The sequence below is a fragment of the Nycticebus coucang genome, chromosome 2 (assembly GCF_027406575.1).
Source record: "Nycticebus coucang isolate mNycCou1 chromosome 2, mNycCou1.pri, whole genome shotgun sequence".
Taxonomy (NCBI): Eukaryota; Metazoa; Chordata; class Mammalia; order Primates; family Lorisidae; genus Nycticebus; species Nycticebus coucang.
The window spans coordinates 118,729,494-118,743,322 of record NC_069781.1 but is presented as its reverse complement, the minus strand read 5'-3'; the positions used below and the strand labels follow the sequence as shown (position 1 = coordinate 118,743,322).

General features: G+C 38.8%; 1 protein-coding gene and 1 non-coding gene across 2 annotated transcripts in view; one reads left to right on the top strand and one right to left on the bottom strand.

The window, feature by feature from the left end:
• TICRR (TOPBP1 interacting checkpoint and replication regulator) overlaps nt 1-13,829 on the top strand; it is a 58,001-nt gene that overhangs the window by 18,385 nt on the left and 25,787 nt on the right. The window contains exons 6-12 of the mRNA XM_053581663.1: nt 755-894; nt 2,084-2,302; nt 9,716-9,867; nt 11,537-11,637; nt 12,523-12,616; nt 12,709-12,788; nt 12,960-13,199. Coding sequence (XP_053437638.1) covers nt 755-894; nt 2,084-2,302; nt 9,716-9,867; nt 11,537-11,637; nt 12,523-12,616; nt 12,709-12,788; nt 12,960-13,199 — 1,026 coding nt within the window. The remainder of the gene's footprint in view (nt 1-754; nt 895-2,083; nt 2,303-9,715; nt 9,868-11,536; nt 11,638-12,522; nt 12,617-12,708; nt 12,789-12,959; nt 13,200-13,829) is intronic.
• On the bottom strand, nt 2,382-2,488 carry LOC128579972 (U6 spliceosomal RNA). The gene has a single exon (XR_008378338.1). It is a non-coding gene; the product is annotated as a U6 spliceosomal RNA (small nuclear RNA).

Here is a 13,829-nt window from a genome sequence, read left to right as displayed (position 1 = left end):
GTATGAAACTGATAGCCTTAGCTCATATTCTAACCTATAATACCTTAACTCCTGGCCACAAGTGATCCTCCCACTTAGGCCTCCCAAAGTACTAGAATTATAGGCTTGAGCCGCTATGCCTAGCCAACGGCTATCTATACAACTGATGTTACCATAATTTCCTCCCTTTTTAGTCAGATAACGTTAGATGATGGAGGATATTGAAATACAAATAATACATTTTTAATGTGCCATTTTCATAATTTTCTTAGTGATTGATATTTAGCTCTGGTGGAAAAGCATGTAATAACTAATCATCCTGCCTGCCCTACTTCCTCATTTTCTTATCAATCTCAAATTAGTTTCTTAACAATGTGAAAGAATTATTCTGAAGTCACCGTAATGCTTATTACACTGTATTACATGATTTTGTACTTTAGTGTATGGAAACTGAGTAAAAAAAACTGTGGAAGCTCAGAAGTAAAATAGTTGCCATAGTTAGACATGTACCCTAATTCATAAAGAATCCTATTAATGAAAAGATTGTGTATAATAATTCATAGTTTTATGAGCAAGGCAACTGTGTCCCCTAAGTTTGTTCAAATTGAAAAGGAAAGGAAGGACATTTTCCCTCCTGAGAAAGTATTTTTGAAGATATCTTGTGGAAATATCTTTTGATTAGCTTTTAAAAGGATAATAGTTTTTGCTGTTTTATTTTGAAAGCATTTTGAAAAATTAGAATTTTGGTTTTATCCTAGATACTTTGTCTTTACAGGTTACTACAGGCTGCTCCAGCTGATAAGGAAGAGTCTTCCAAAACTGAAAATGAATTAACACATTACCTTTCCGAGTTCTACCAGAGAAAATCTCGTGAAGAATCCACTGTAGCTAATCAAGAAGACAGCAAAAAGAAACGTATGCATATAGTCTTAAGAAAGGCTATTTCTTAAGGCAGTCTTTTGAGACTGTTACTTTAAAACAATGACATTCTCTGAAATGAGGTTAAAATAGTAACCGAAAAAGGACAAATTTTTTTTTTTTTTTTTTTTTTTTTAATTTGGCCGGGGCTGGGTTTGAACCCGCCACCTCCGGCATATGGGACCGGCGCCCTACCCGCTGAGCCACAGGCGCCGCCCCAAGAAGGACAAATTATTATATTGCAAATTTAAAAGTAATTGTTAGGGGTGGCACCTGTGGCTCAGTGAATAGGGAGCCTGCCCCGTATACCAAGAGTGACAGGTTTGAACCCAGCCCTAGCCAAACTGCAACAAAAAATAGCCAGGCATTGTGGTGGGCGCCTGTAGTCCCAGCTACTTGGGAGGCTAAGCCAAGAGAATCACCTAAGCCCAAGAGCTGGAGGTTGCTGTGAGCTATGACGGCACGGTACTCTACCGAGGGCGACAAAATAAGACTCTGCCTCAAAAAAAAAAAAAAAAAAGTAATTGTTAGTCTGATAGTATTTTTAAAAAGATCACCCACAATCCTACCTTCCTAATGATTATTTCTAATTGTAACAAATTTAAATACAACTTTATATTCTGCTTAAAAATATTTGTTCATCCGCTACCTTGCCTTTTTAGTTATCATTCTATCTCATTGCTTAACAAAATTTACAAAATTCTCTGTTATTGATGAACATTCACATTGTTTTCAGTTTTTATCATTATAATACTACAGTATGCATCATGCATATAATTTGTTCTTTCAGTCATTTCCTTAGCATAAGTTTCCAGGAACAAGTTACTATGTCAAAGAACATGAAAACTGGCTCTTAATGCAGATTCCTAAGTTGTCTTTCAGAAAAGTTTCATGCAATTCCGTGGCCATTGGATCACACCCAAATGAGTGTGTTATTTGCCTTGTGGGGAAGAAAATCATCTAATCATATCAAGATGTTTAGTTCCTAAACTTCGATTAAAAGAAGGGCTGTCTTTCTACCCTGTGTGTGGGGTAGAAAGAGATGTAAGAGCTCACTAATTCAGATCATTCTGAAGAGATATACTTCATTTTGATATTCCTTCACAGTAATCTGAATTAAAGTAGTTCTTGATTCCACAAAGGTGAAAAGTAATTTACTCTTCTTTCCCTGATGTTGTTTTGGAAGGAGGTGTCCCTTGTACTCCAGTGAGGCAGAAGATGAGTGCCATGTGCCGTTCCTTAAAGATGTTGAATGTTGCAAGGCTGAATGTAAAGGCTCAAAAGTTACTACCGGATGGCAGCCCTGATGTGGCTGGGGAGAAGGGGATCCAAAAAATCGCCAGTGGAAGGACAACAGATAAATTGGAAGACAGAAGAAGAACACTAAGAAGTTCTAAACCTAAAGGTATTCCTCTATTCTATAGCATTTTGGAGTCTTAGTCTATGTTTACTCTTTTATATCTTTCCTATTTTTTTTTTTTTTTTTAAATATGGAACGCTTCACGAATTTGCGTGTCATCCTTGCGCAGGGGCCATGCTAATCTTCTCTGTATCGTTCCAATTTTAGTATATGTGCTGCCGAAGCGAGCACATATCTTTCCTATTTTTTAATAAATTTTAATTATATCTCTTAATTAATTTAGTAAATATCTGCTACATGCCTAAAAGTGTGTTATGGTGAATATAATAAATAATAAGATAATGTCTATGGGCCAGGTGGCTGGCTCATGCCTGTAATTCTAGCACTCTGGGAGGCCGAGGCGGGTGGCTTGCTTGAGCTTATGAGTTTGAGACCATCCTGAGCGAAAGCGAGACCTCATCTCTGCTAAAAATAGAAAAACTGAGGCAGGAGGCTTGCTTGAGCCCAAGAGTTAAAGGTTGCTGTGAGCTGTGATGCCACAGCACTCTACCCAGGGCTACAGCTTGAAGCTCTGTCTCAAAAAAAAAAAAAAATAGATAATGTCTATGATGTAGCTACAAATATAAAACCAATGAACTAATAAACTAATATGTTGGCATATTAATACATATAATAAACTAATGAAACAAACATATAAGAGAGGACGAGTCTAAAACAAAATATGGCTATTTTGGAAATAAAGACCAGACTAGGAGTTGGGAAAAGGAAGGTCAGGACTGGAATAGGCTGTGGAGGCTTCTAAGGAACTACTTCCAAGAATGAGCAGAGTTAGAGGGCAGAAAGGTAAAAGGAAGACCATTGGGGAATTAGCATAAGCAAAGTCACAAAGAAAAAGGACCAAGGCTAGGTCATAGGACAAGTGGTTAAAAAAGTTTTACATTTGTGGGCTGGATGTGGTGGCTCACATCTATAGTCCTAGCACTGTGGGAGGCTGAGGCGGGTGGATTGCTTGAGCTAAGAGGTTCAAGACCATCCTGAGCTGGTGATTTGTGAGACCCTGTCTCTACCCAAAAAAGCCAGGCGTTGTGGTGGGCACCTATAGTCCCAGCTACTTGGGAGGCAAAGGGCAAGAGAATTGCTAAAGGAAGAAAAGGGAAAAAAAAAAGCTTCAAAGTAAGATGAGTAAAAGCCAGTTGAAATTGAAAGCAAAATTAAAAAAAAAAGTTTTACATTTGTGAATAAAGGAAGAGGAAAAAATGAAAAAACTTTGCAAGTATTCTGAGGCTAGGTTATTGAGGTCTTTCAAAGGTGCTTAGAAGAATTTAGTCCATCAGCTTTTGTTTTCATTTTTGTCTCCTACCTTCCCCCCAGCCCTTGTTTTTTGAGACACAGTCTCAAGCTGTCACCCTGGGTAGAGTGCTGTGGCATCATAGCTCACAGCAACCTTCAACTCTTGGGCTCAAGTTATCTTCTTGCCTCAGTTTTTCTATTTTTAGTAGAGATGGAGTGTTGCTTTTTGAACTCGTGAGCTCAAGCAATCCACCTGCCTGGGCCTCCCAGAGTGCAGGGATTACAGGTGTGAGCCACCATACCTGCCCCCCACCCCTTTTTAATAGATTATATATTATGGTGTGTTTCGTATTCTCAGGGTACATTTTTAACTCACAATGACGGTGTAAGTTCCATAGCTTATAAACTTTGGGCAATAATCACATGATGTCACCTTTGCATTGTTTTGAAAATTCTGTAATGAAAGTTTTATGCTCCTTGAAAGACTTCTTTTCCCCCCAGTGGAATGCTAGCTCCCTAGATGATAATCAGTTTGAGTGGTATAAAACATCTTTAATAAGTTAGTGAAGATATGTAAAAGGTGGGTGTTATACATCAAGGCAGAACAAAAACAATAGTACTTAAGAAAATGTGACAATAACATAATTCCTGGACTAGGTTCTATCTAGAAATAGACATGTATAACAGTGGTAAAATGATTTTTTACAAAGGTGCCCTAATAATTCAGTGGGAAAAGGATCATTATTACAACAAATGATTTTGCAACAACTTGATACCTTTAGAGGAAAATAAAATTTAATATTCCCTTTTAATTGATAGTATTTTGGATTTCTGCTATATTTTTTCTTGTCTAATATTGTTTATACCTTTATCTCATTTTTTAAAATTGTTCAATCTTGCTCTTGATTACTCTTTTATTACTCTATTTTATTTGGCTTTTCAAAGAACCATCTTTTGTTTCTATTGACTGCTAGTGTTTATTTTCTATTTAATTCATTTCTGTTCTTAGAATGTTCTTTGTTATTCCCTGCCTTCATTTTGTTGGTTTATTCTCTTATGTTACTTCTTGTGGTAGACCCTTAGCTAATTATTTTTAAATTTATATTCTTTACAAAAATAATTGTTTGAGTCTATAAATTTTCATTTAAATATATATTGAGCTGCATTATGCATGTTCTACTTTCATGATACTTCTAAGTATTTTCTGACATCTGTGGTATAAGGGAATATTTTATAATTACCCTTCAATATTTGGGGTTGTATTCAGATGATGTAGTCTGTAAGATATTGATTCTTTTTTGTTGTTGTTGAGACAGTGTCTCACTCTGTCATCCGAGTAGAGTAAGTACAGTGGCGTCATTATAGCTCACAGCAACCTCAGACTCCTGGGCTCCAGGGATCCTCCTGCCTCAGACTCAGGAGTAGGTGAGACTACAGGCGCTTGCCATGAAGCATGGCTGGGTTTTTTTATATTTTGTGGAGACTGAATTTCAAACTCCTGAGCTAAAACAATCCTCCCACCTCAGCCTCTCAGAGAACTAGGATTATAGGTGTGAGCTACATGCCCAGAGATATTAATTCTTTAATTTGCTGAAACTCTGGGCTAATATATTGTCAGTTTTGTTAATATTCTTTGTGTACTTGAAAATAATGTGTATTTTCTAATTGTTGAGTATCTGGTTCTATACATGGCCATACATCAGGTTTATTATTGTTTCGAATATTCAGCATTCTTAATAGTTTTTCTGCTTTTTTGATCTATAACTGAGATGAGTGTATTAGATTTCTACAATGTAGATTTGTCAAAATTCCATTGTAATTCTGTGAATTTTTGCATCTTATATTTTGAGGCTTTCTTATTAATTTCATAGATGTTCATAATCATTTATGTCTTCCTTGTGATTATGTCTCTTGTCAATGAATAATAACTATATATTCCTAATAACTTCATGCCTTATAGTTTATTTTGCCTAATATTAATATAGCTACACTAGCTTTCTTTTGGTTAGTGTTTGCCTCAATGTTTTTTCTATTTTTAAAATGGGGAATCAGTCAGCTGACCTTGCTGAGTAAGAGGAGAAGGGAGAAGGTCGATTCACTTTTTCCTTATCTTCAATATTTCTTTTTCTTTTTTTTTAGACAGAGTCTTACTCTGTTACCCTTGGCAGAGTGCTGTGGCATCATCACTGCTCACAGCAACCTCAAACTCTTAGGCTTGAGCAGTCCTCTGGCCTCAGCCTCCTAAGTAGATGGAACTATATGTGTGCATCACTCTGCCTGGCTAGTTTTTCTATTTTTAGTTGAGACAGTGCTTGCTCTTGGTCAGGCTAATCTTAAACTCCTCAGCTCAGATGAGCCACCCGCCTCAGCCTCCCAAATTGCTAGGATTATAGGCGTGAGCCACTGTGCCTAGCCTTCAATATTTCTTTGTCATTATGTTTTGGGTATATTTTTTGTAAAGAACATAAAAATTTTTTAAATCCAATCCAACAGTTTCTATCTTTTAACCACCAAGTTTATTTGTAAAGTAAATGTTTATAATCATTATGATTACTGATAAATTTGTGTGTATTTCTGGGATTTTGTTTGTTTATTTGTTTGTTTTTTGAGACAGAGTCACAGTGGGTAGAGTGCTCTGGCATCACAGCTCACAGCAACCTCATACTCGTGGGCTTAAGTGATTCTCTTGCCTAAGCCTCCCAAGTAGCTGGGACTACAGGCGCCTGCCACAGTGCCCGGCTATTTTTTTGTTGCGATTTTCACCGTTGTTTAGCTGGCCGGGGCCAAGTTCAAACCTGCCAGCCTAGGTGTATATGGCCAGTGCCCTACCTCTGAGCTACGGGTGCTGCCTATTTCTGGGGTCTTATTTTGTGTGTTCTACACTGGATCTTAGCCAAAAGTCTGAGAAGTGATTATTTTCTGTTTTCTATGTACCATGTTTTTTCTGTTTCTTTTTTTCTTTTCCACAATTCTATGGGATTAATAAAGTTTTCTTTATTCCTCTTTTTCTCTTCTTCTTCTTTTTTTTTTTTTTTTGAGACAGAGTCTCACTCTGTCGCCCTGAGTAGAGTGTTATGGTGTCTTAGCAACACAGCAACCTCAAACTCTTGGGCTCAAGTGATCCTCCTGCCTCACTTTTTCTTGTTTTAGTAGAAAGGGTCTCTCTCTTGATCAGGCTGGTCTTGAACTCCTGAACTCAAGCAATCTGCCTGCCTCAGCCTCTGAGAGTGCTAGGATTATAAGCATGAGCCACCACACCTGGCCTCTTCTTTTTGTCTTCTGCTAGGTTTGGAAGTTATAGTTTCTTTTCCATGTTGATTATCCTTAATTTTTTAAATAGATTTTATTTTTTTAGAGAAGTTTTAGGTTCATAGCAAAATTGAGCATAAATTGCGAAGAGTTTCAGTAGACACCCATCCTCCTCCCTAACCTCCCCCATACCACAGTGGTGTGTTTGTTATAACTGATGAACCTACACTGACATACCGTTATTACCTAAAGTCCATAGTTTACATTAGGGTTTATTCTTACTGTTGTATATTCTGTGGGTTTTGGCAAATGTATCATTATACATTGTATTATACATGTATTCACCAAGTATCATACAAAGTATTTTCCTTGCCTTAAAAATAAAAAATTTTCTGTGCTCTGTCTATTCATCCCTCCCTTTATCCTTTCCGCCTAACCGGTGGCAACCACTGATCTTTTTACTGTCTCCATAGTTTTGCCTTTGCCAGATATTACATCTTTGGAATCATACAGTATGCAGCCTTTTCAGATTGGCTTCTTTCACTTAGTGATATCCATTGAAGTTTCCTCCGTGTCTTTTCATAGCTTGACCAACATTCCATTATCTGGTTTATCCCTTAACTGTGGAAAGGCATCTTGGCTGCTCCCAAGTTTTGAATATGCCACAGTTTATTTATTCATTTAACTGTGGTAATGTTTTTTTAATTTCAAATTCTACTTGTCACATTGCTGGTATATAGGAAAGTAATGGACTTCTATATATTAACCTTTTACCCTATAACCTTGCTTTCATCATTTTTCCAGTTTTATTTGTTTTTTGTTTTTTGAGACTGAGTCTTACTCTGTTGCCCTGGGTAGAATGCTGTGGCACGATCATAGTTCATAGGAACCTCAAACTCTTAGGCTTAAGCAATCTTCTTGCCTCAGCTTCCCGAGTAGCTGGGACTATAGGCACCTGCCACAATACCCAGCTAGTTTTTCTATTTTTAGTAGAGATGGGGTCTCACTCTTGCTGAGGCTGGTCTTGAACTCCTGAGCTCAAACATTCCACCCACCTTGGCTTCTCAAAGTGCTAGGATTATAGGCATGAGCCACCATGCCCAGCCATGTCCAGGTTTCTTATTGATTCTTTCAGATTTTCTACAAAGATAATCATGTCATCTGTGAACAAAGTTTTTTTTTCCTACCCTTAAATTTTAACTTGTTCCTGTGATTTGCAGAGCCTTAAAATCAATCACTTATCTCTGTACTTTCCTAATCTTGACATTATTGACATTTTGGACCAGATAATTCTTTGTTGTGACAGCATCCCTGGCTTCTGTATACTAGATGACAGCAACATTCCCACCCCCACTACCAGTTGTGACAATCTAGCCATAGCCAAATGTTTCTTTTTTTTTTTTTTTAATTTTTTTATTAAATCATAACTGTATACAATGATATGATTATGGGGCATCATACACTCACTTCATAAACCGTTTGACACATTTTTATCACAGTGGTTAACATAGCCTTTCCGGCGTTATCTCAGTTACTGTGCCAAAACATTTACATTCTACATTTACCAAGTTTCGCAAATACCCCTGTAATATGCACCACAGGTGTGATCCCACCGATTCCCCTCCCTCTACCCCCCCCTTTCCCACTTCCCCCTATTGTTAAGTTGTAGCTGGGTTATAGCTTTCATGTGAGAGCCCCAAATTAGTTTCATAGTAGGGCTGTGTACATTGGGTATTTTTTCTTCCATTCTTGGGATACTTTACTAAGAAGAATATGTTCCAGCTCCATCCATGTAAACATGAAAGAGGTAAAGTCTCCATCTTTCTTTAAGGCTGCATAGTATTCCATGGTATACATATACCACAATTTATTAATCCATTCGTGGATCGATGGGCACTTGGGCTTTTTCCATGACTTAGCTATTATGAATTGGGCTGCAATAAACATTCTGGTACAAATATCTTTGTTATGTTGTGATTGTTGGTCTTCTGGGTATATGCCCAGCAGAGGAATTACAGGATTGAATGGCAGATCTATTTTTAGATCTCTGAGTGTTCTCCATATATCTTTCCAAAAGGAATGTATTAATTTGCATTCCCACCAGCAGTGCAGAAGTGTTCCCTTTTCTCCGCATCCACGCCAACATCTCTGGTCTTGAGATTTTGTGATATAGGCTAGTCTCATTGGAGTTAGATGATATCTCAAAGTAGTTTTGATTTGCATTTCTCTGATGATTAAAGATGATGAGCATTTTTTCATATGTCTGAAGGCCGTGCGCCTGTCTTCTTCAGAGAAGTTTCTCTTCAAATCCCTTGCCCAGCCTGCGATGGGATCCCTTGTTTTTTTCTTGCTGATGCGTTTGAGTTCTCTGTGGATTCTGGTTATTAAACCTTTGTCAGAGTTATACCCTGCAAATATCTTCTCCCATTCTGAGGGCTGTCTGCTTGCTCTGCTTACTGTGTTCTTAGCTGTGCAGAAGCTTTTTAGTTTGATCAAGTCCCAGTAGTGTATTTTTGAAGCTGCTTCAATTGCCCGGGGGGTTCTCCTCATGAAATGCTCACCCAGACCAATTTCTTCAAGGGTTTTCCCTGCATTCTCCTCTAGTATTTTTATAGTTTCATGTCTTAAGTTTAAATCTTTAATCCAATGAGAGTCTATCTTAGTTAATGGTGAAAGGTGTGGGTCCAATTTCAGTCTTCTGCAGGTTGCCAGCCAGTTCACCCAGCACCATTTGTTAAATAGGGAATCTTTTCCCCACTGGATGTTTTTAATTGGCTTGTCAAAAACCAAATGTTTCTTGGAAAGAAAAAAAATCTCTCCCACTTGACATCTACTGGCTTAAACATCTACAAGATTCCACTTGACATCTACAAGGACTTTTGGGCTGGATGTAATAATCAATTTTACTTTTTTTCACAGATTTCAAAACTGAAGAAGAGCTACTATCTTACATACATGAAGATTACCAAAAGGCTGTGGCCACAGGGGAAATCAAGCTGTATTCATGTGCTCAGAACATGATTTCAACTATTAAAATGTTCCTAAAATCAAAAGGCACTGAAAAATTAGAAGTAAGAGTCCAGATGTTGTTGTTTGTCATAGATGTAGTGGTTGCTTGTTGTTGGTGGGTTTGGTTCATGTGTCTTAGAAAAATGTCTGTTTCGTACATGATTCAAAATGATGAAAAGAATGAGTATAATTCTAGATCTTGGAAGGTGGCTATGGTTTGTTTTGGTTTTTTGAGACTGAGTCTCACTTTGTTGCCCTAGTAAAGTGCTATGGCGTCATAGCTCACAGCAACCTCAAACTCAAGCAATCCTCTTGCCTCAGCCTCCCAAGTAGCTGGAACTACAGGTACTTGCCACAACACCTGGCTATTTTTTTAGAGACAGGGTCTCACTCTTACTTAGGCTGGTCTTGAACTCCTGAGCTCAGATGATCCACCCACCTCAGCCTTCCAGAGTGCTAGGATTATAGGTGTGAGCCACTGTGCCAGGTCTGTACTTTTTTTTTTTTTTTTGCAGTGTTTTTTTTTGGCCGGGGCTGGGTTTGAACCCACCACCTCCAGCATATGGGGCCAGCACCCTACTCCTTTGAGCTACAAGCGCTGCCCCTGTACCTTTTTTTTTTTTTTTTCCATTTTTTTGGAGAGATGGGGTCTCACCCTCAGGCTGGTCTCAAACCCCTGACCTCAAGACATCCTCCCAACTCAGTCTCCCAGAGCACTGCGATTACAGGCAAAAGCCACCGCACCTGGCCTAGCATCTGTACTTTTAGAAAGTTCCCTAAATTATTCTTATGCAATGGGAGAGTTACAGAGCTCTGTTTTAGACCATAGCCATTATTTTTATTCACGTTCAGTGACAAAAGTTGGGCTACTTCTCTAAAGTAAACAAGAGGATTTGTTTATAATTAGGCTTCTCAGTGACTACTTCGTGGAACCTTTTAAGACAGTTCAAATCTGTAGACTTCTTTTATCCATGCCCATCTGCTCTCAAATACTTTTTTTTTTTTTTTTTTTGAGACAGAGCCTCAAGCTGTTGCCCTGGGTAGAGTGCTATAGCATCACAGCAACCTCTAGCAACTCCTGGACTCAAGCGATTCTCTTGCCTCAACCTCCCAAGTAGCTGGGACTACGGGCGCCCGCCACAACGCCCAACTATTTTTTGGTTGCAGCTGTCATTGTTGTTTGGTGGGCCTGGGCTGGATTAGAACCTGCCAGCTCAGGTGTATGTGGCTGGCGCTTTAGCCACTTGAGCCACAGGTGCCAAGCCCAAATACCTTTTTTTTTTTTTTTTTGAGACAGAGTCTTCACTATGTTGCCCTCGGTAGAGTGCTGTGGCATCACAGCTCACAGCAACCTCAAACTCTTGGGCTTAAGCGATTCTCTTGCCTCAGCCTCCCAAGTAGCTGGGACCACCACAGGCACCCGCCACAACGCCGGGCTATTTTTTTGTTACAGTTGTCATTGTTGTTTAGCTGGCTGGGGCTAGGTACAAAGCAGCCAACCTTGGTATATGTGGCCTGTGCCCTACTCAATTGAGCTACAGGTGCCTCCCATATTCTTTTTTAATATGCCAAAGAAGGGTATTCATTTTACTCTTTTCATTCAGATGAAAGAAGAAGGCAATTTTTAAGGGAATATTCTTCCCTTCTTAGAACATTAGTCAACTGTTAAAGAAATTAGAAATAATGATGAGTAACTTAATATTCTCCTATATAATGATTTTGTATTTTCAGGTAAACTGCCTGAATCAAGTAAAAACTAACCTCTTAAAAACTAGCAAAAGTCTTCGACAGAATCTACAAAAAAAACTGGATAAGGAAGACAAAGTCAGAGAGTAAGTAGCTACTTTTTTTTTTAACCTTTACTACAGAACAAAACCCCAAGATTTGCTTATATCCATTTAAAATAGATTGCTAATTGCTTACAGATGCTTTCATAGTTAAATTTTATAATGTTCTAATGTGTGGTTTGAGTCACCCATTTCTCTAATAACTATATCGGTATTTAGAGAAGGCATTGGCTCTTCCCCTTTAGGGTGGTTCCTTCCTTCCTTCCTCCCTCCCTCCCTCCCTTCTTTCTTGACAGGGTCTCACTTTGTCACTCAGGCTAGAGCATAGTGGCATTATCATTGCTCACTGCAATCTCAAACCACCCCTGGGCTCAAGCAATTCTCCTGCCTCAGCCTCCTCCCAAGTAGCTGAGACTACAAGCACCTGTCACTGTGCCTGCCTAATTTTTCTATTTTTAGTAGAGACGGGATCTTGCTCTTGCTCCATCTGGTTTCAAACTCCTGACCTCAAGCAATCTGCCTACCTCGGCCTCCCAGAGTGCTATGAGCCACCATGCCCAGCCAGGTTGTTGTTTCTTATATAAATAGATCTGTGCTTAAGAAGGGAGCCTTCTGTTAAGTACTATTCGAAGTAGACTTGCGGGGCGGCACCTGTGGCTCAGTGAGTAGGGCTCTGGCCCCATATACTGAGGGTGGTGGGTTCAAACCCGGCCCTGGCCAAACTATAACAAAACAAAAAATAGCTGGGCTTTGTGGCGGGCGCCTGTAGTCCCAGCTACTTGGGAGGCTGAGGCGAAAGAATCACCTAAGCCCAAGAGCTGGAGGTTGCTGTGAGCTGTGACGCCACGGCACTCTACTGAGAGTGACAAAGTGAGACTGTCTCTAGAAAAAAAACAGAGTAAACATGAGCAAGTATTTTTCTCTCTCGAGGTGCCAGCTTCAGGTGTTTCTTCGTTTGGAGATGTGTCTGCAGTGCCCTTCAGTATATGAAAGTACAGATGATATGGAACAGGTAGTAGAGGAGGCAAGTATACAACTTAGTGCCCTTGGGAATACCCTGTATGCTTTCAGCTTCTCTCTAGAGGGCATAAGATAATTCTTTAAAATCTACTTCAGGTAACGGATTTGCTGCGCATGGTGTGTTTAACTGAGGACTCAGCATATCTAGCAAAGTTTCTGGAGGAAATTTTGAGATTGTAAGTTTGATGGCTACTAACTTAACTTTAAAAATGTTTTATCAAGAACTATGCATTTGATATTATCTCAGAATTGTAGAATTGTAAGGGTTATTTCTTAAGCTGGGTGAGGGAGGGAATAGAGAAAATGAGATGTAACTCTCTTTCATATTTAACCATTATCTTCCACAGGTATATTGACTTTATCCCAAAGACACTTGGAACTCTTTACAACAGCCTAGGCTTTGAGATTCCCCAGAAGTTGGCTGGTGTCCTTCCTCCAGACTTTTTCAGTGATGACTCCATGACACAAGAGAACAAATCACCACTTCGTTCTGTGCCCTTTTTGTCAAGTGCTCATAGATCCGTGTCAGGCAGCACTGAATCTGACCAACTGGAAGAGCTTCGTACCAGATCAGCTAAAAAGAGAAGGTAAGAGCTCAAGAAATCGAAGGAATTACTTCATTGTTATAATCCTGACAAAAGTATGTTTAAACCATGGTCCAGTTGTCTTTGTCTGTAAACTTTATTAGATTAATACTTTACCTTTTGTTTAAATCACAGAAGTCCACTACTGGAATTCCTAACAAGGAGCATCTGACACTATTATCTAGGGAATATACAGCCATATGTTGCTTGATAATGGGGGTGCTTCCTAAGAAATGTGTCACTAGGTGATTTTGCCATCATGCGAACATCATAGCATATACTTACACAAACTTAGATAGTATATGTATTTTTATTTATATGATTTTTTCATATGGAAACCAAATGTCTCAGGACCATTACTGAATATCAGGCATTTCCCCTACTTGATCTACAATGCCAATATCAAATGCTATATATCAGGTTTCTAATGGGACTGCTGTCATACATGGGGTCATGAGGGAAATGCCAGTTGCACATGACTTTACTGTGTAGTTTACCAAGCTTTTCTTTACTATCCACATGAGGTCTCCAGGAACTAGGAGCCTTTTATGAAATAAGGTTAGGATGTCAGCTTACCTTTTAAATTTCCCTTGATGCTTTTCATTGTTCATAATTAATTTAATTTATAGGAAT